An 18,811-nucleotide genomic window follows, 5' to 3' on the forward strand; every position below is an offset into this window, starting at 1 on the left:
GATCCCTTAACCTAAGACCAGAAATGTGTACCCCTAAACTCGTATAAACCATTTAAAAAAAAGGTCCTCGATAGTATTAACTCAACTTTTTACCGGTTTTACTGACATGGTGGGTCCCACATGTCAGTTTTTTATTTTATTTTTCCCTTTATGCTTTCATTCCCTTTCTTTTTTCTCCTGTCTTGTCATGTCTCTCTCCTGGCTCGCAGGCTCGCCCGCTGCAACTGCCGTCCGTCACATCAACTACGACGACTACGATGGGCACCGCCACCTGGTTCGCATACTGCCGGGTCACCCTGTTCATGCACAGGTTGGTTCGGGTTTTGGTGGTTTTTTGACCTAGCCCACCAGCGTGTGGTTTAGTCAGATTGGGTTGGTTTCAGCGGTTTGAATTGATGTGATCTAAACGGGTTGGTCTGGTCCGGTTTTACAGTTTGAATGGTTTGAGACCAGTTAATAATACCTATCAATTTCAGTTGCTGCTAACAACGTAACTATAGACACCAGTAACGCACACACCATTTTCAGTGAATGTACGTGAATACACAAATATAAGATTTAAATCACTTTATACATCGACAAGGACAAAATGGAATGGTCAGACTTTGAATTGATCTGATCTATTTCACACATCTTTCGTCTAATCAAACATCATTATAATCCAAAATTTTGTCATGTTAAGCCCACGCCTGATGAAAAGAGATCCTGCAAACCATAGAATTGATTAATTCATAGCTTCACTAGGTCAGTTCTGAATTTGAAACAATACAAGAGAAGGACAAATCAAAATAATCATCAGATCAAAATACAATACACAGCCTGCTACAGAAAATGGTCAACCAAAATAAACTATGCAACCGACTCTAAATTTCAGAAGGGACAATATTCTAACCTAGAGTAGCAATATAATGTTAGCAAGCTAGTTAACTTGTGCCTCCACCCACCAGTCTAGTAATTTCTGTAAAAAAGATAAACACCATGGTCATTTTAAGTTATGCTCTAAGCAGACTTAAAATATGCAAACATAAAAAAATTTACCTCAATTACATAAGGTGTTTGGCCCCCAATAGTCGTTGAGCTAATTCTGGTTGTGCTGTTCACCTCAACAAGATTTGTTACCCTGGTTTGAGTTTCAGATATTTCCGTCGGCACAGTCATAGTGTGCTCAGCCTCCACATTAAAATAGCATTGTGGTGCTACTTGATTGTCCATCTGCAATAGAAACATTCTTAAATTCAGAATAAATGTTATGAAGAAACAAAACAAACAAGAATCATCTCGCTGAATCTGAATAAGAAATACTAAATAGAGGACTAGTGCAGTGACAGCAATGTACAAACTCATTCATAGATTAATTTTAATCTATGAATAGCTATATTAACAAGGGTACAATTATTAGAAATCAGATCGAATTAAAAAACCTGCCACCATAATACAATAAATACCTTTTCAATCCATATATTCTTTTGCAAGAAAAAATAAAACCTATGCATGTTTCAACAGGTGAACCATAAGTCAAATATTCTCAGTGAATCTTACTACCAGACATTTCAAACTAAACACTAGCCTATTCACACAAATTACTGCTAATACCAGGCATCAGACAAAGGTCACAAAGGTTCCAGCCCACACGTACTGCATATATGAAAAAGAAACATATTAAGTGCTACATACTTACATGCCATTGCCTATATGCCTGACACTTGGGCATCATTTTCTGAACAAACGTCAGCACAAATTAGACCAAAATAAATCTAATAGTTGCATCAGTGAATGATAATGCTAATCTTGAACGGACTGCATCACACACCAACAAGAAACATGACAGTAAAAAAATGTCTATATCGAAAATCCTCTATCTTAGGTTCTTTCCTGACAGATCAACCCATCAGACTTAATCCAATCAGAGAAAAGATGCAAATCCAATCCATAGGATGAATCAGTGACCCATACCTCAGAACGGAATCAGAAAGCGTACCTTGTGCGCTCAGAACGGAATCAGAAAGCGCACCTTGTGCGTGCAGAGGAAGGACGCGTCCGCGACGGAAGAGGCAGAGAGAAGGATGGCGAGGAGGACGAAGCTCCGTCGTTGCCGCGCGCGTCGCGCCGCCGCCGCCGTCGCCGTCGTCGTGTGTGGGTTTCGAGCGTGAGAGCGTGGATTGAGACGGGTTTGGTGGTTTCACTGGTTCTACCCACCCTAAAATCTAACCCGTGAGTATTTTTAGTGGTTTTGACCCGGGAACCATCAGACCCGTTAAAACTATCAACAGCGGATTGGTCCGGTCTGGTTTCACGGGCTGGGCTGGTTTTGCTCGACCCGTGTGCAGGGTGACTGCCGGGCATGCATGTTAGAGTAAACCTCGTGCAAGCTACATTTCGTTACATAGCTGCATGACTTGCTTGTTTCTCCTTTCCGTTTTTCAGTCAAGACCTGCATATGCACGTTTCTCATGAGGTTCTTAGGCATGCATCTAGGATTCTTCTTGGCAGAGACTTGCTGCGTTCTCGTCGTGCTTAGTCGTAGCTTAACCTTCAGAATATCTCGCATGCATTCGTGGACGTGGGATGGCGCGTCTAGATCGAATCATGGCAGAGAGATCGGGGTGATTAAGTTGTAACCCTTGCATATAATAAGAGGTGGAAGAAAGCAGAAAAGCTGCGGCAAATTTGAGCAGCACAAAATACCGTGTCTAAAGTTTTCTTTGAACTTTGCTAATACCTCTGCTCTGTGCTTCCATCAGAAACTTGCTAGATTGGCAACAGTGCTTTAGTGTCTGATCGTGAGTGCTCCAATGAGCTGCAGTTCCGTGTCATCGGCTAACATGCCACGCTGCTGCACGAGTGGTTCGCAGAGTCGCTCAACGACGAGGACAACCAGCTGACGGTGAACGACGCTCGCCGCCGACGAGGATCCGGACGACGAAGCTACGACGACATCTGCCGAGCCAACACCTGCCGACACCTGTACATGGGCGCGGCGTGCGACTGCGATCGAGACGACGTGCGCCGTACGACCAGCCCTAGCCGCCGCCACCACCGCCTGCGCCGACTCTAGCCAGCGGCACCGCTCGTTCCTAGCTCGGCAAGCCCCAGCCTGTCCAGGTGCCTGCCACCGCCGCACGCCCAGCTGCCCCCCCCCCCTCCCCTGCGAAGTGAGCAAGAGGAGAGCATAGGAGAGAAGAAAGAGAAAGAAAAAGACAAAAAAAAAAATCTAGCTACTGACATATGGGATATCTTATGTCACGTCAGTGAAATCGGTAAATAATTAAGTCATCGATTGACCTTTTTTAAACTGTTTATACGAGTTTAGGGATACACATTTCTGATTTTGTGGTTAAAGGACCTTAAATAGACTCGACGTTAAGTTAAGAATCTCAGATGAACTTATTCCCTTATTATACCCTTTCAGTTTCAGCCTAATGGCCTCCCAGTGAGAAGGAAATCGCATTTAAACGACCCAAGGAAAGGACATTAGAGAGGAAAGCGAAATGCCAGATTGAGATATAGGAGGTTCATCTATTTTTTCGATAACTATTTAAAGGTTTAAACGACTAAAGTAACTATTAAAAACTAAAAATCTTGTTTTAGAAAGACCAAATGAGGAGTTTTTATATATAGAAATATTTTGTGCGAAATATACGTCTAGGAGTTTGAAAAGCAAGTTGCAAAAATTTCATACTCTCGTATTGTAGCTTTCGAGGGCAGTTGGTCATCCATGTTTTTTCTTCTCTGGAGAATTCTGTCCTCCATTGGAAGAAGGGCAAGAAAGCAAAGCAAATGCCGAGTAGCGCGATGACTTTATTTGGTCCCCAGTGGTTGCTGATGGCAATATGAGCTCAAAGCATAAGCCAGTAGTTCCAAGAGCCACAAAAGATTCAGAGAAAAAAGAACGAGTGTTTACAAGCGAAAAAAAAGTTCCATTACAGCATCGAGCACAATAACAAATCAAAGCAGCAACATCTATATATATCCCAGCTGCCTAATGCAGCATTTACACGTTGCGATCATACGATGCGTCGTTGCGAGCTTAGCAAGCTCTGAATCCCTGATTCGGATTACCTTGTCTACTCGACGCCCTCGGTGGATTTCTGGGCCATGACGACACCGAGGGTGATGACGGAGGCGTAGATGGAGTTCGGCACCTTGCGCACCACCTTGCCGACGCCGGGGACGCCCTCCGTCGCCCTCTTGGTCGCCAGCGCCAGCGCCGGCGCGGCCACCAGCGTCACCAGCAGCTTGAGGCTGATCGCGCACAGGGAGTCCGCCGTCAGCTTCCGTATGAACTCCGCGAACTCCTCGCGATCCAGGAGCCCGTCCAGGTTAATGTCGTATTCCTGCGCGTGTAGCATCACTGTATCAGTCGTGCCAAATCCAGAGGGATAACCGGACAAGAAATGCACCGAGGTAAAAACTGTCTTGTTTGTGCTCTAGGAGTAGCTCACAGAGTTGGTGCCTCACTTGTTGCCTGACTGCAGGTAGCGGTGCAAAAGAGTAAAAAATCGCAAGGTACACAATTATCTATACTTGTGATGGTGGTGACTTTGTCATCTACACTTCTATTTTCTGAATGGAAAAATAACTAAGACCTATATATGAAACTATTTTTATTAATTATATTTTAATGACAAGCTAATTTTATATTTTTAATAAAATTTTGTTATAACGCGCGGACGATACTACTCCATTCGTTACATTTAAGTATTTATTAGATTTAAATTTTATATTAAAATATAATTATTTCTAATACTATTCGTAAAAATATTTGTTCTATTGATCACTTTACATTCAAAATCTTTTTCATTTTATCTCCATATATTCTCATGTGCGTCAATTTCTTATGTATCAAAGACTAATATAGTATTTTTTTCAGCTTTTATCCTTCTAAACAATTGAAAAATAATTATTGAAACAATAAACAATTTAAAAATGATTATTGAAACAATAAGGTAGCAGACAAAGTGATTCCACTGTGCATAAGCTGAAACAGAGCATCATTCACATTTACCGAGAAACAAAGAGCAGCAGCCGAGATTGCTTTGCTTTCGGTACAAGGAAAAGCTGGAAGAAGTTCAATTGAAACTGATTATTAAACAATAAAGAGGAGGAGATGGGGTGGTGATTTACATTCATCATGGATTTAAGATTTTCCTTGGACGGTGGATCATAGTGCGGCCCTGGCAAGTACTTGTTGATGTCGCTGCCCACAACAGTCGCAAAATCCAATTAGGGAAAAACAGACAAGAATAGTAAACACAGGATAGATGCAAATACGTGTAGAAAACAAATCGGTTTGATTTTCTACTTGTAGACGCAGAGGACGGCGATGTAGACCTCCTCGAAGGTGAGGGCCTCTTGCTCGCGCTTCTTGGCGTCCTCGGTGAGGTGGTCGAACACCTTGTCCGTGATCTTCCTCACCTGCTTCTCCTTCCATTGCCTCCCTGCACCAACCAATTCGATCCGTATTTCACTCCCGAAGAACCCGCTATCCCCATAGTTCCGGATCGCAGGAGGACGCAAAATCGAGTGACGATGGGAGGTGGGTTACCTTGGAGCTTATCTTGGAGGGACGCCCAGGCCTGTCCCATGGCGACGGCGGGGAAGAAGGCGCCGGAGCGAGGCGGGGGGTTTGGAGAGGAGAAGGCTAGGAGGGGATAGGAAATGGAAGCATCTCCTCACTATCTCCTCCCTCTGTGGCTTGTGATTCTGGTTTTAGCCTAATCTAATCATGTGATTTCTGATTGTTTCATCTCTCCTCCCCTTTGTGGAGGCTTCTGCTGCTATGGGTACTCGTGAAGTGCACCCAGAGGTCGTTCCCACCGTGCAGCATTGTGGTAGATTAGGGCCGCATTCGGCCCCTCGTGTTAATTAACTTATCTCCCTCGAAACACGTATGTTTTTCGAACTGCTAAATGATGTATTATTTTCAAAAATTTTCTATAGGAAAGTTGTTTTAAAAAATCATATTAATCTATTTTATATTTTTTAATAACTAATAATTAATTAATCATGTAATAATCTATTACTACGTTTTCCGTGTCAAGGTAAGTTATCTTACGAGCGCTCAAACCAACGCGGCCTAGATAAGGTGGTGATTGGTTGCATTTTCTGCTATGTTACCATGATTGCTAAGAAGATAAGTAAAAATCTACCTAAACTTGTTTAGGAAAAAAATAAATTTCCTTGGGATTTTAATGCAAAGTACAGCAGTTCACATCCTTAAGCTAAAACTTACCACCCAAAGTCGAAATGCAGTCTTGATATTTATTTGCATGGAAAAGGCTCATGATTTGTACAACTTAGACACCTCAACAATGGTGTTTATGGCTCTTAGTGTTTACTCATATTTATAGAATTCTTATATTTCATGCAACAAAAAAATTTGCTTAGTCCGAGAGTTTCATATAGACTCTAAAACTCCTCACTAACTCATTTTTCTCATTGTAATGTCGATTTTTAACGCACAATCATTCCTTGTACTGTTATGGTTGTGTTCGTTGGGTCAATAAAAAAAAGAAAGATTATATGATTTTTTATAGTTATTTAATAAAATAAAAGATGAACTTAACTGCTGCAAAATAAAAAAAAACTGCTCTACAAATACGAGACGATGAAATTCTATATAGAATAATACATCTTTAATAGTTTAGAAAAAATACGCAAAAGCCTAGAAATAATCCAGCCTAAAAGAAAGCAACATTTTTATGCATGCTTTCATTGGGCTATGGATGATGTTTTTTTACCACCTATTCCGAGTTACACTATACTCCATTCGTCTTAAAAAGATTTTATTTTTGGCCAATTTCACACATACTAACACAAAGATAAAATACTTATATTGTTATATATCTTACCAAACTTTAATGTATTTGTCCTCCGTATTTTCACATGCAGTGGATTTGTCCCCCTCTTTAGCAAATTTCATGTCTTGATTGCTCTAAATATGGAGTCTTCGTTGGACAAATGAAGAGGATAAAAAATAAAGTCTTTTGTGCTAATTAAATTATAATTACACCCTAATGTATTGTAGTTACATTTGATGGGTTTTGAGGGGTTTTTTTATCTAATGTTACACCATAATCGTATTGTAGTTATCACACCATTTGAAGCACATAACACATAAGGTTACTGATATAGTAACAATCTGTCTAATGCTATTTTGTTTGCGTTGGGGGCACGGATGTTTTATAGAAGATTCTTACTGATTAGCCTCATTCTCTCTCTATAAGCACCTAACATAAGCATCCAGGATTGGGGATGGTCTAATTTGAGCATTTTTCATGCCTGCAACAAAGGCCTTGAACAGTACACGATAATACAGCAGAAATGCAGTTTACGTGAGGCCTAATGCATGCCACTCAATGAGTTCCTGCGAGCCCAAGTGATTCGGATGATTGCGCTTCGCTCATTGCTTGCCCGCCCGGATGTCCTGCAGGAACATGAGCCCGACGGAGAAGACGGTGAAGAGCAGCGGCGTGGGCACCTTCTCCACGGCGGGCCCGATCCTCGGCACCTGCTTGCCGGCGTTCTTGGCCGTGACGGCCAGCAGCGGCGCCGCCATGATCGCCACCGCGGCCTTGTTCGCGAGGACGAGCCGCAGATCCTTGCGGACCCACTCCATGATCAGACCCCGGAACTCCTCCAGTGTTATCCCCTCGATTTTATTCTTCTTGAAGGACTGCAAAATGTTGCAGTCAAAACGAAAAGAAAATAGATCATCATTACTGATACTTTGAACATTTGGCATGCCACTTAAGATCAAGCCGTACCTCCATCTTTTTAGCGACATCATTCATGCACGGCGGATCCTTATGTGGGCCAGCTAATTGCTTGTTTATCGAGCTGGATGAATTTTACGACCAAAACGGAGAACATTTCAGAAAGCCCATAGTACTCGATAAGGAACAAATGATTTAGAGTGATTCATTTCTCACTTGTAAACCATGAGGGTGGCGACATGGAGGGAGTTGATGTCCAGGAGCTGCTTGTTCTTGTCGGCCAGCTCCTTGAACACCTTGTCGCAGATCATCAGCACGTACAGCTTGCCTGTAAGCAACACGGGTAACGCGAAACGGGCCAAACGGCCCTGGAGACACATTAGCTACTATCATAGCCATCACAGCATGAACAAGAAAGGGAGAACAGGAACAGGATCGATCGATTGCGTACCCTGCGCCCTGTCCCACATGCGGCCGAAGAACTGAGCCATCCTTTCCTGGTCTCGTCACCGTCGGTGGATGAACTCGAGAAGAGGATGACGCCACATGGAGGACGGCATATTTATGCGATCGAGGAGAGCTGTTTTGGTTCTGGATGCCCCCCAAGTCGCTTGTAGGAAAGGCACTTCTTTCCTTCCCCTTGCAGCAACCGTACAAAAGAAAAGAAGGGAAAACTTCTCCGTTGTGTGGGCCTCTTTGGCGTGGAAGTGGCCCGGCCCACCGGACACTTCGGCCCGTCGCTCGGTCAGGAATTGGTCCCATTTCATCCTCGCACGCGCCGACGATTGCGTCCCCGTTCGCGGTCGCGCCTTTTGCCGCGTCGTCCCTCCTCTCCTCTCGCTCCTCCTCCTTGTTCGTAGTGACCAGTGTTTCCAAACGCGGCAGTTGCTCTTGCTCCTTGGAGACGCGGGAACAGTACCAGCAGCGGGGCGCGGCGGCGAGGCCACCGGAGTAGTTGGATCGACTGGACGTCGCCGGCCTCTGGTACTGTCAGGATCACTGTTTTTTTTTTATTCTCAGGGTGTATTCATGCGAGAATCGCTTTCACGAATGAAACTGCTTTGCGACACACTAGCACGAACGGCCGGTTTCGTATTGGTCTGATGATGGTGGCACATAAGAAGATGGATCCATCGGTTTCGTCTTCCCGTAAGCATGGTCTGTACCATTTTCTGGCATGTTTTTTCTTTTTTTTTTCCTTTTCGTTCAGAGACTGAAATTTCACTCGTTGAGGAGTACACCAGCGTATCTGTTTATAAGCTTTTGATCCATAGCAATCTGACGATCAGTGTTTTATTGGTTCTTCGATCGGCATCTCCCCTGAAGAAATAGGAACGCTAGAGCAAACGGAGATGGAGCAAATTTCTTCTGATCTACAGTCGTTGAAGACGCTCTATGGGCTGCTACACAAAGGTCCGGCGGATGAAAATGTGAGTACATGTAAGATTAAGACGAACGTTTCATCAACTTCATGACTTGCTATTCTGTACAGTTGTTGCTATCAATTCATGCTTATGTTTTGACGATTTACAGTTAGATGAAACATCAAGAGCCTTTCTGATGAGGATGTTAGATGATGCTACTCAGCAGACTCTCCTCAAGCAGGCAAAGGTGACACATTTTTGACCATTTGATCGTTTGGACAGTGCTTGCATCATTCCATGTGTTTCATCTCCGTTTGTTCCCGGCAAATGCTGATCCACGGAAACATCGCGTGTCTGCAGATGCTGTCAGGTTCCGCAATGTCTCCTGCGCTGGAGAGGAAGCTCTCGGTGCAGCCTGATCGCCGGAGGCGCGACGACGCCATGCCGTGCCTGAAGCCGATAGCCTCATTCAGCCCCAGCGTCCATGCCAGCGAGAGATCAAGCCGGCCGAGGGCGCAAGGCACCGTGAGAAGCCGAGACAGCCGCCATGTCCAAGGCGATCGTTTCCTTGCTCGCGTGGCCTCCAACCTCTCGTCAAGAACCGCCGTGCCGCCGCGCCGTCCGGATCAACGCATTTCCCGCCTCGCCTCGCCTCGTTCTTCGTTCAGGCCCGTGACGCCGCAGCACGGCACGGTGGCCGGTGGGACGCCGCGCTCCGACAGGAGGGGTAATGAGAACGGCCCGCGCCGCGGCTCCAGCGGTGGTGATCAGTCGTCGACGGAGCGCGGCAGCAGCAGGCGCGGCTCCGTCTACCGCGAGCCGTCGGCTGTACAGAAACTGCATCGCGGCGGCTCGGCGGCGGCATGGCCACATGGAGCGGAGGGCTCCTCGACGCGCCATCTCGGGAGGACGGACTCCGGCTTGTCCGTGAGCGTGCGGCCGCGCCGTGCCTCTCAGCGAGCCGCGCGGTGCGCGGCGGCGCCGAAGCTGACCTCGTCGAGCAACGCGGCTGCCACGATACGCAGCCGCATCGGGCCGAACCGGTACACCATGGAGCGCTCCCTACATCGAGCTGGTGAAGTTGAAGAAGAGAGCCTGCGGCGGCGACGGGGGAAGGAAGTCGCCGATGATGCCAGCGTCAACATGGGCAGATCAAGCCGGCCGCCGCGGCGAACGCTGAATAAGATCAACTCCGGCAGCACGTACAGCAGCGGCGGCTCATCACGTGCCGCTGCCTCGTTCGCCTCCTGGAGCCCCACAGAGGCGTCATCGTCGGGAGCTTCAGCTTCCGCCCCGTCGTGGGTGTCATCGAGGCCGAGAGGCCATGCGCCGCCGCAGCACGCATTTGATATAGGCGCGTCGACGAGCCGCCATCGCCGCCGCCGGGAACGCCAGGAGAGGAGGGTGGGGCGGCTGAGGTGGGTCAAGAACAAGCTCGCCCTGGTGTTCCATCACCGCCATGATCACCACCACCACCACTTCGGGCCCTCGGGCAACCAGAACCAGGAGGGGCTCCTGGCCAGTCGTGGCCACCACCACATGTCGCCGTGGGGGTTTCTCGGGGGCGTCTTCCACCGTGCGAAGAAGACTGTGCAGGCAAAGCGGCGTGGCGGCGCGCTGTTCAACGCACCGCCGGCGTACGTATGGGACACACGGAGGCCGCCGGCCGGCGGTGCGATGTGGCGTATGGGCAGCCGGCTGAAGGTCAAGAAGCTGAATTGGTTGCAGCGGATGAATCCACGGCGCCGCCGCCGTTCAGGATATGGAAAAGCAGTGTAGTCGCATACGTGATATACGTTCAAATAGGCATAACATGTGTGTTGTAATTTGTTTCACCAGATGTTCATGCCAATAAAAGGTTTCGGGGTATGTTAATACTCCGTAGAAAAATGTCGTTGGATACATAAATATGTTGTTCTATGAAATATAGATGATGCAAGGAGTACGTCACAAACTCACAATGGGTTACCCCAAACAAGAGAGCTTCATTTGCATCACTAGACCTCACTCTTCAAAGCTAATATTCTCCCATGAAAATTTCAGTTGTCAGAACAAATGAGAGACAGACAAAGCAGAGGAGAGATAGAATAAACTAACGTGAAACGATTCTCACATTATTTCGTTCAAAAGATACATGAAAAACAATATTTGCCAGCCAGGCAAGAAGGTTTTGGAAGTAGTACCAAATAAGGTTGCTGAAGAGGAGCACCAGCTTATTCCGTTATTCAGAACAAGGATTACAGCTAGAAGTGACGAAGTCATTCTTACCACCCTCTCAAAAAATAAATAGATAATACAACTTTGCCACCATATGTAGGGTAAATTGCACAACCAATCAGTTCTTCACAGTGGTGACATGCCTCAGAAGCATCTGAATCACTTCAGGGGAAATACTTGCAGCCTGCTGCTTGAGCTGTGCTATTTTCTCTGCTGTCTCTTGTTCAAGGCGCTTGACATTTGCACCAGAGTCACCGCTACTCTGGAGATAATACAATGGATATAAAGGAAATGAGGCTCTGTAGTTTTATATCAAACAATGAAACAAAAAGGATCATCAGATGCACATACCTCTGCAACCTTCCTCTGGAATTCAGCCTCCATCTGAGCACGGTATTCAGCTATTTCCCTCTCGGCCTCCTCTTTTGCTTGCCTAAGCCTTGCCGATTTAGCTGACAAACACAAAATATTTCATTTAAATTGCAGGCTTTATTGAAATGCATTTTGCGTTTTAACAAAAATCTATAGGAGCTCAAGGACATATTTCTATGGTTAATGCTATAGGATAAAATATGTTCTATTAATTCAATGACACAAGGTACAAATGCACTTTCACCCACTTCATTTATAGCTAAGGTTGATAACTGCAATGCTCCAACTTCACATAATATCCCCATGTAATTTTCAAGTGATATGTGGTCTAACAAGTAATAAAGTCATAGGCTGCAAATAATTCAGCGTAAGCTTAAGACTCGTCCTACCAACGTTCGTGTGTGTGTGTGTGTGTATAAATGATCTTTATATTCAACTGAGCATAACATGTTCTTCTTGGACAATCTACATCGTACTTCTCTAATGTTATGCTTATTCATAATGTTTTCTCAGAGGGCGAGAGAGAGAGTTACCGGCCCTAGCAGCATTTACAATTTGCTGAGCCTCTTGCTCTGCAGCCAACAATTGCTGAATTCCACTCTGGCGCCTGTTTGCATCCATCTTTGTGCTGAATGAAGAGTCAGAGTCAATAAAAAGCTCAGAAGAAGACCTTGATCAGAAGGCAGAAGCCCAAGTAAAAGCATCAAAAGTCCAAACATATATGGCACACATATTTTTGGACATTCTAAACAGATGGGACACATCTATGATCATATTACATCTGACAAGAAAGATCTGATCCAACCATTGTTCACAATACAACATATAATATATCTACACATAATAAAGCTGAAAATCTAATGTGGACATAACCTTTATTCAAATTTATTTTGTTTCAAGTTCAACCTGCTGAACTAAATAGTAGCGCATATTGCCCGTTTCAGAACTAATTACTAAAGTAACGCACCAACTAAAGTAAATATCAGTTATTATTGGCATCCACCACCTACACTATAACACACACTCCCTATAGCAAACACTAGTATTACACACTAAACTTCCAGATGAGATCAATTAAGATGCACCAACAGATTATATACTAGCAGGGGTGATCCCAACATAGGAATTGTAGGTTCAAATAAACTCCAAATACTTTTTTGACAAAAAATGCTATTAGCAATTAGTTTAAGGCAAAGGGAAATCTTCCAAATCTAGAAGAGATACTGAACGTTAAAGGCAAAGATGTGCGTATGGGTGCACACCGACGAGTATGGGCGAGTATGCGGCGGAAGCAGCAAGACGCCGGCGCCACTGCTCGAGAGTCAGAGATCGGCTCTGGCGGCGGGCGAACTCGTGAGGAGAAGGGTGTCGGCTTGAGGGAACGGGGAGATCGGCTACGGAGCAAGGAGGTAGAGACCAATCGCGCTATGGCCAATTACAAGGGGAGAAGGAGATCGACTGGGAAGCAAGGATCGAACAAGACCCAGCAACACAGGCTAGCTACTCAACAAACCACTCAAATTTCCTACCACCACCCAATCGGATCAAGCGAGCAGGATCGAAATCGAGCAGACGTACACGGATCATCTCCCCAGAGCAACCGATTCCCTAGCAGATCTGGTCAAATCGACGCAGCAACGCGAAAAAGGAATCGAGAGAAAGAGATCGTGTGGGGAGAGGGATCGGAGGCGGCACCATACCTGCGGCAGAGAAGACTCGCGAATCGAACCTGGGGGAAGCGACGAGATTTCGATTGGGGAAAAAGTTATTATCCTTCGTCCTCCTCCTCGCCCATGGTTCGAAGCCTATTTATTTCGGCTAATTAATTATTAATCGTTTTGTCAGCGTGACGGGCCGTAGTGGGAGGCCCAATTCTGTTCGGTTTTGACGGCCCATGAGAGCCAATAGCCCAAGCCCAACGTGGCTGCAAATATCTCCTCATCTCTTCGTCTCCAAACCCAATCAAAACCCCATCCGATTCGACGCCCTCCTCGCCATTTCGCCACCACCACCTCTCCTCCGCTTCCCCTATTCACTAGCTGCCATGGCCACCGCAGCTGCGCGCGCCGTCGCCGCCGCCGGACGGCCGGCGCAGGGGATTCCGTTGTCGCGGCGCCTTGCGGCGTCCTCCTCCTCCTCCGCTCGCCCGCTGCGGCCTCGCGGCGGCCGCGCCGCTGGGTCCGTCCGCTGCATGGCGCGGCGGCCGGACTCCTCGTACTCGCCGCTTCGGTCGGGGCAGGGAGGCGACCGCGCGCCCACGGAGATGGCGCCGCTCTTCCCGGGCTGCGACTACGAGCACTGGCTCATCGTCATGGACAAGCCCGGCGGCGAGGGCGCCACCAAGCAGCAGATGATCGACTGCTACATCCAGACCCTCGCCAAGGTCGTGGGAAGGTAATTACTACACCATATAACTCGCTTAAGCCACCCAATGCATTTTTGCATCCGAGGACGGCGCTAATTTTGGATGTCTGGTGGATGTAGTGAGGAGGAGGCGAAGAAGAAGATATACAACGTGTCGTGCGAACGGTACTTTGGGTTCGGTTGCGAGATTGACGAGGAAACATCCAACAAGCTGGAAGGTACACCTTGGCGAATTCTTATACATTTCCATACTTTAGAGCTTAGACATACTTTGTGATATCTGATAAATGGATGCCAATTTAGGTCTCTATTAATGTGCACACTTATTTCTGTTTTCATATTGATGGATGACTGTTGTATTAACACTGTTAAGTAATGGATTTTCTAAGTACGAGCCAAAAAAGATTTATCTGAGCACCGAGAATATTGTACAGTGTTCCCTTGTTGGGAATTGGTGTTCAAGGCTTATGTACTTAAGTTTGTCCTATGCTTTGTATAGTCTGTATAGTGTTAAACTGCTGCATTTGGTGGTCCTTTGGTATTGGTCTCATGAATCTTACCATTATATATGACTGAACTTCTTTTGTATTGTGGTAATACGTGAGTTTATCATTATTGGCATAATGACGTTTTCATATATATGAACAGTATAGTGCTTTGATGTAAGCATTTTCACATATACACTTGTTGCATGTTAAAAGAAAAGATCAATAGCTCGTCTAAAGATAATTTACTTCTTGCAGCTGAATATGTCCTTTGGTGTTTTGTGGTTATAACATTGCAAATGTGCAAGAATGCATCTGTGGGATGCCCGTAACTAATCTGTGAAGATTTATTTGTTGTTTAATATTGCTGTTATGGCTTGTAACTGGAGAGTATGTCCGCATTTGACAGGGCTCCCAGGTGTTCTATTTGTACTTCCTGATTCCTATGTTGATGCGGAGAACAAGGATTATGGAGGTAAGCTTTTTATTACCTACCTCCCCTATATATATTTTTCTTGTGTAAAGTGCTGTTAATTTTCCACTATCTGTTGTGTTAATTTACAGCCTTATTGTTTCACTTAAATAAGTATAAGCGAAATAACATATTACCAATTAAAAAATATTTCGTGGGTAAACTTTTGTATACGAGCTTTTATTGTTCTAAAAGCAAAGACTGTAAAATAAATTATGATGAAAAAAATCCTAAGATCTACTTCAAAATTAAGTTTTAAAATTTAAATTTAGCTTATAAGCATAAACATAAACAAAACGATAGGATCTATATTCCTTGATGGAAAGCCTGTTGTTTTTATTTTGGTCTCGTAGGCTTTCTTTTAAGGTTTATTGCAAGTTTTTTTTATTATGGAAATGATATGTTCTCTAAAAAAGAATCAACGTTTATTGCGCCCTGAATTCATTCGTCTTTAACTCTTTGTTCCATGTTCTTACTTGCACAACCATACCTGATGTATTCAGTTCAGACCTGAAATTTGTGCTGACATTCTGCACAGTTGATTGCCCTCAAGAATTAATCCTCAATATGAACAATTTAATCTAGGTTCTCATGTCATTGTCATTCTATGCAGCGGAGTTATTTGTAAATGGAGAAATCGTTCAAAGATCACCAGAAAGGCAGAGAAGGGTGGAGCCAGTTCCTCAGAGAGCACAAGATAGACCCCGGTACAGTGACCGAACTCGTTATGTGAAGCGGAGGGAGAACCAGGCGTACCAGCGGTGAAGACTCACCGAACGTTCAACCACCTAGATGCATTGGCTCCTGCTCCTGAGCTTAGAAGTGAACACCGGCTGTCACACGAGAAATGCCTTCAATTATATATGCTGCAGTGGCTGCACCGTATAATCTGGCCATGTTTTATGCATTTGGGCATGATGTATTTCTTGTCTACTTTCTTAGACTAATAAAAACAATCTATTGAACCGTGGCATAATATGAATTTGAACTTTGGGCGTCAGTTTGTTCTCGCACAAGCCGTGTTGCCGATGCCAAGTTGCCAACGATGGCAACGAGAATCGCCTACCGGCTACCGTGCAATCTGCAACGTTGCATCCGGGCTTGTGACGCTTGTCTGGTCTGGGTATCAACTTGGAAGCTATCGGCGCACGCCACGGTGGCCACCGCGGGTGAAATGGTGATACGCCCGCGGGTGCAACGTGTGGTGGAGGCGGGAAACACTAACGCACGCGATTCGCAGCCTTATCCTGCTTTTGCCCCGTGTTTTCGCCCCGCCAGCCGCCCCCCGCGCGCGACGCGACGAGGCCGCCGCTCAGCAGCAGCAGTCAGCCAGTCAGTTCAGGCTCAGGGCCGGTCGTGCCGTGCGTTGCGCTCGAGCGAAGCGGCGGCGAAAATGGCAGGCGCCAACTTCCTCTCCACCGTGCGGCATCCTCCCGCGCCGCTGCTCGCCTCCGCACGCGGCTCCGCCTCCGCCTCCGCCGTCTCCTCTCCCGCGCGACGGCACGCGCACGTATGTGCCCCGGAGCTCGCTTGGTTTGAGCTACTATCGTGGTGTGGTTTGTGTAATCCTCTGGATTTCTTTTGGGTGTAGAATCAGGTGTGCTGCCACGCTGCTGCGCAGGACGAGCCTCTGCAATTTCGTAGAAGGGATTTAATCGGCGGTTGCTTAACTACTGCCATTGGCTTGGTGAGTCTTTTTATTTTCTTATCATTTTGTTTGCAAGATCAATGTGGTCATCTTCCTGTGTTGGAACAAGAAAGTGAATGAAATGTAGTATTGGGAGAAGGATGTTGGCCTGCAGTTAGTGCATCTTTTTGGGAGACTGAAATTAGTTTTGTTTCAGAGGCGATAGACTTAACTACTTCATATCTTTTGGTTAGGAAATAATCGAGGGCTCTACAGGATTCACAGGAGTGGCTACAGCAGCTGATCTGATTGAGCGTCGACAACGCTCTGAATTCCAATGTAGGTCAGCTCTGGTTGTTTTTCCCCCCCTTGAATGCTATGTTCTTCTTGCCATGATTGTAATTGCTGCTTCCGATCCTTTATTCAGCAAGCATCAAAACCACCCTGGCCACAGCCATAACGGTGAGATTCCATATCAGTATTAAGTTATATTTTGTTTCACCTATCTGTCTCTTTTGCCGGCTGAAATTTGATAAATTTTTGAAGGCTAAGAAAGAGCTCATTCCGTCTTTGTTGACCTTGGCACTGAATGATGCTATGACATATGACAAGGTAATATCTCTAATCGACTTCCTGAATTATCAACTGAACCTCTCTGTATATGTACATGTCAGTGACACCTAGCTATTCAACACTCAAATTTGCAGGCCACAAAATCAGGAGGTCCAAATGGATCGATCAGCCTAAGGTAGTAGCTTCTGTTTGTACGTATTTGTGTTGACATTGGAAATATGCTCTGCAGATGAAAATCTAACTAGTTGCTTGTCCTCGTCGTTCCTTCATTTTCACCATTAAATAATAAAGTGCAGAAATAAGCAGACCTGAAAACCGTGGACTTTCTGCTGCTTTGGATTTGATAGTTGATGCAAAAAAGGAGATAGATTCCTACTCCAAAGGAGGACCCATTTCATTTTCAGATCTGATCCAATTTGCAGGTGTGACATACTTTGTACATAATTTTACTAGCACCCATGTATAGTTACCAACCAAGTCTATTGTTCCTTTGTTACTGTTAAGAGTTCTTTTTACAGTACTTGAAATGGTACCAAGAAGTAATGCACAGTAATAAACTACTCAAATTTGCTTTCACTTGCAACAGCACAATCTGCACTGAAGCTAACATTCCTCGATGCGGCCATTGCCAAATGTGGCGGGAATGAAGACAAAGGAAGAACACTATACTCAGCCTACGGTTCAAATGGCCAGGCATTCCTTGCACCATGCTACTCTCTTTGTCAAATAGAACTGCATCATGCTGAATTTCTTCAGCCTGTACTAGCATTATAGCATTATATTTTTTTGTTGATGTTTTGTTTGCATTTACCGCTGCAGTGGGGTCTTTTTGACAAGCTATTTGGTCGGCAAGATGCACAAGAACCTGATCCTGAAGGAAGAGTACCTGACTGGAGCAAAGCTTCTGTACAGGAAATGAAGGATAAGTTCGTAGCTATTGGTTTGGGTCCTCGCCAGGTCAGTACTGCCTTACATCGCTTAGCTATCTGTGTTACTGATCAATCACTTAATCCATAGGACTACAAAAACTGTGATCCAGCCGGTCTTGTCTTTAACACGACAAAATTTTGCGTTTAAGCTTGCTGTGATGTCGGTCTTCCTGGGGCCTGACCAAGCTGCCACAGAGGAACGGTTGATCGCTGATAAAGATTGCCGTCCATGGGTCGAGAAGTATCAACGCAGTCGCGATACTGTCTCTAGAACTGACTACGAGGTATGACCTAGCCATTTTGTGCATAACGGCAGTAATGCTGCAAGATTACGAACTGTTGATGCTAGAATGTGCTTATCTATGCGTCAGGTTGACCTGATAACCACGCTCACAAAGCTGAGCTCCCTTGGGCAGAAGATAAACTACGAGGCCTACACGTATCCTAAGCAAAAGATTGACCTAGGTAAATTGAAACTGTGAAGATTGTTACCTCGGTCAGTTGCGCTAATCAATAATGAAGAGCTTCATCTGGTATTCTGGTTCTGTGTGGCCATTTGGTTGCCTAAAGAGTGCTTTGATTTGGCGGGGACGCCATGTTCCTACAGTTTTACATGGCAATAAAGTATGTCATGTATAGATGGTTCAGATTCAGTGTCCACTCTGCTCTTATCCGAAGAGGATTCAGGCATGA

At 45.5% G+C, this 18,811-nt stretch overlaps 6 protein-coding genes and 1 long non-coding RNA gene across 8 annotated transcripts; 3 read left to right on the forward strand and 4 right to left on the reverse strand.

Moving 5' to 3' along the window:
- Positions 1 to 505: 505 nt before the first annotated feature.
- On the reverse strand, positions 506 to 2,152 carry LOC121054129. Of its 2 annotated transcripts, XR_005811538.1 has the most exons (4): positions 2,012 to 2,152; positions 1,039 to 1,212; positions 893 to 958; positions 506 to 705 (listed from the first exon to the last, which is right to left on the reverse strand). It is a non-coding gene; the product is annotated as an uncharacterized LOC121054129 (long non-coding RNA). The 2 variants fall into 2 exon arrangements; XR_005811537.1 differs by lacking the exon at positions 2,012 to 2,152 and having other exon boundaries at positions 1,039 to 1,213.
- A 1,722-nt stretch (positions 2,153 to 3,874) lies between these two features.
- On the reverse strand, positions 3,875 to 5,754 carry LOC102709640. The gene is made up of 4 exons (XM_006652697.3): positions 5,546 to 5,754; positions 5,303 to 5,438; positions 5,125 to 5,197; positions 3,875 to 4,334 (listed from the first exon to the last, which is right to left on the reverse strand). Exons 1-4 carry the CDS (start codon positions 5,583 to 5,585, stop codon positions 4,065 to 4,067), a joined length of 519 nt encoding a protein of 172 aa, XP_006652760.1. The 5' UTR covers positions 5,586 to 5,754; the 3' UTR covers positions 3,875 to 4,064.
- A 1,317-nt stretch (positions 5,755 to 7,071) lies between these two features.
- LOC102706100 lies at positions 7,072 to 8,245 on the reverse strand. The gene is made up of 4 exons (XM_015836463.1): positions 8,167 to 8,245; positions 7,932 to 8,043; positions 7,767 to 7,839; positions 7,072 to 7,675 (listed from the first exon to the last, which is right to left on the reverse strand). Exons 1-4 carry the CDS (start codon positions 8,204 to 8,206, stop codon positions 7,403 to 7,405), a joined length of 498 nt encoding a protein of 165 aa, XP_015691949.1. The 5' UTR covers positions 8,207 to 8,245; the 3' UTR covers positions 7,072 to 7,402.
- Positions 8,246 to 8,821: 576 nt separating this feature from the next.
- On the forward strand, positions 8,822 to 11,024 carry LOC107304033. The gene is made up of 4 exons (XM_040523241.1): positions 8,822 to 8,890; positions 8,990 to 9,145; positions 9,249 to 9,326; positions 9,440 to 11,024. The coding sequence occupies exons 1-4, from the start codon at positions 8,822 to 8,824 to the stop codon at positions 10,856 to 10,858; spliced, it is 1,722 nt and encodes a 573-aa protein (XP_040379175.1). The 3' UTR covers positions 10,859 to 11,024.
- Positions 11,025 to 11,140: 116 nt separating this feature from the next.
- On the reverse strand, positions 11,141 to 13,473 carry LOC102710200 (V-type proton ATPase subunit G1-like). Its single transcript, XM_006652699.3, has 4 exons — positions 13,369 to 13,473; positions 12,202 to 12,296; positions 11,648 to 11,748; positions 11,141 to 11,558 (listed from the first exon to the last, which is right to left on the reverse strand). Exons 2-4 carry the CDS (start codon positions 12,287 to 12,289, stop codon positions 11,415 to 11,417), a joined length of 333 nt encoding a protein of 110 aa, XP_006652762.1. The 5' UTR covers positions 12,290 to 12,296; positions 13,369 to 13,473; the 3' UTR covers positions 11,141 to 11,414.
- Positions 13,474 to 13,646: 173 nt separating this feature from the next.
- On the forward strand, positions 13,647 to 15,989 carry LOC102706380 (multiple organellar RNA editing factor 2, chloroplastic-like). Its single transcript, XM_015836076.2, has 4 exons — positions 13,647 to 14,062; positions 14,153 to 14,250; positions 14,927 to 14,992; positions 15,603 to 15,989. The coding sequence occupies exons 1-4, from the start codon at positions 13,713 to 13,715 to the stop codon at positions 15,752 to 15,754; spliced, it is 666 nt and encodes a 221-aa protein (XP_015691562.2). The 5' UTR covers positions 13,647 to 13,712; the 3' UTR covers positions 15,755 to 15,989.
- A 216-nt stretch (positions 15,990 to 16,205) lies between these two features.
- On the forward strand, positions 16,206 to 18,765 carry LOC102709920 (thylakoid lumenal 29 kDa protein, chloroplastic). The gene is made up of 11 exons (XM_015836652.2): positions 16,206 to 16,499; positions 16,581 to 16,676; positions 16,871 to 16,955; positions 17,044 to 17,078; positions 17,163 to 17,228; positions 17,324 to 17,364; positions 17,481 to 17,611; positions 17,776 to 17,882; positions 18,009 to 18,146; positions 18,268 to 18,402; positions 18,490 to 18,765. The coding sequence occupies exons 1-11, from the start codon at positions 16,383 to 16,385 to the stop codon at positions 18,598 to 18,600; spliced, it is 1,062 nt and encodes a 353-aa protein (XP_015692138.1). The 5' UTR covers positions 16,206 to 16,382; the 3' UTR covers positions 18,601 to 18,765.
- Positions 18,766 to 18,811: the final 46 nt, after the last annotated feature.

The sequence above is a fragment of the Oryza brachyantha genome, chromosome 4, assembly GCF_000231095.2.
Source record: "Oryza brachyantha chromosome 4, ObraRS2, whole genome shotgun sequence".
Taxonomy (NCBI): domain Eukaryota; kingdom Viridiplantae; phylum Streptophyta; class Magnoliopsida; order Poales; family Poaceae; genus Oryza; species Oryza brachyantha.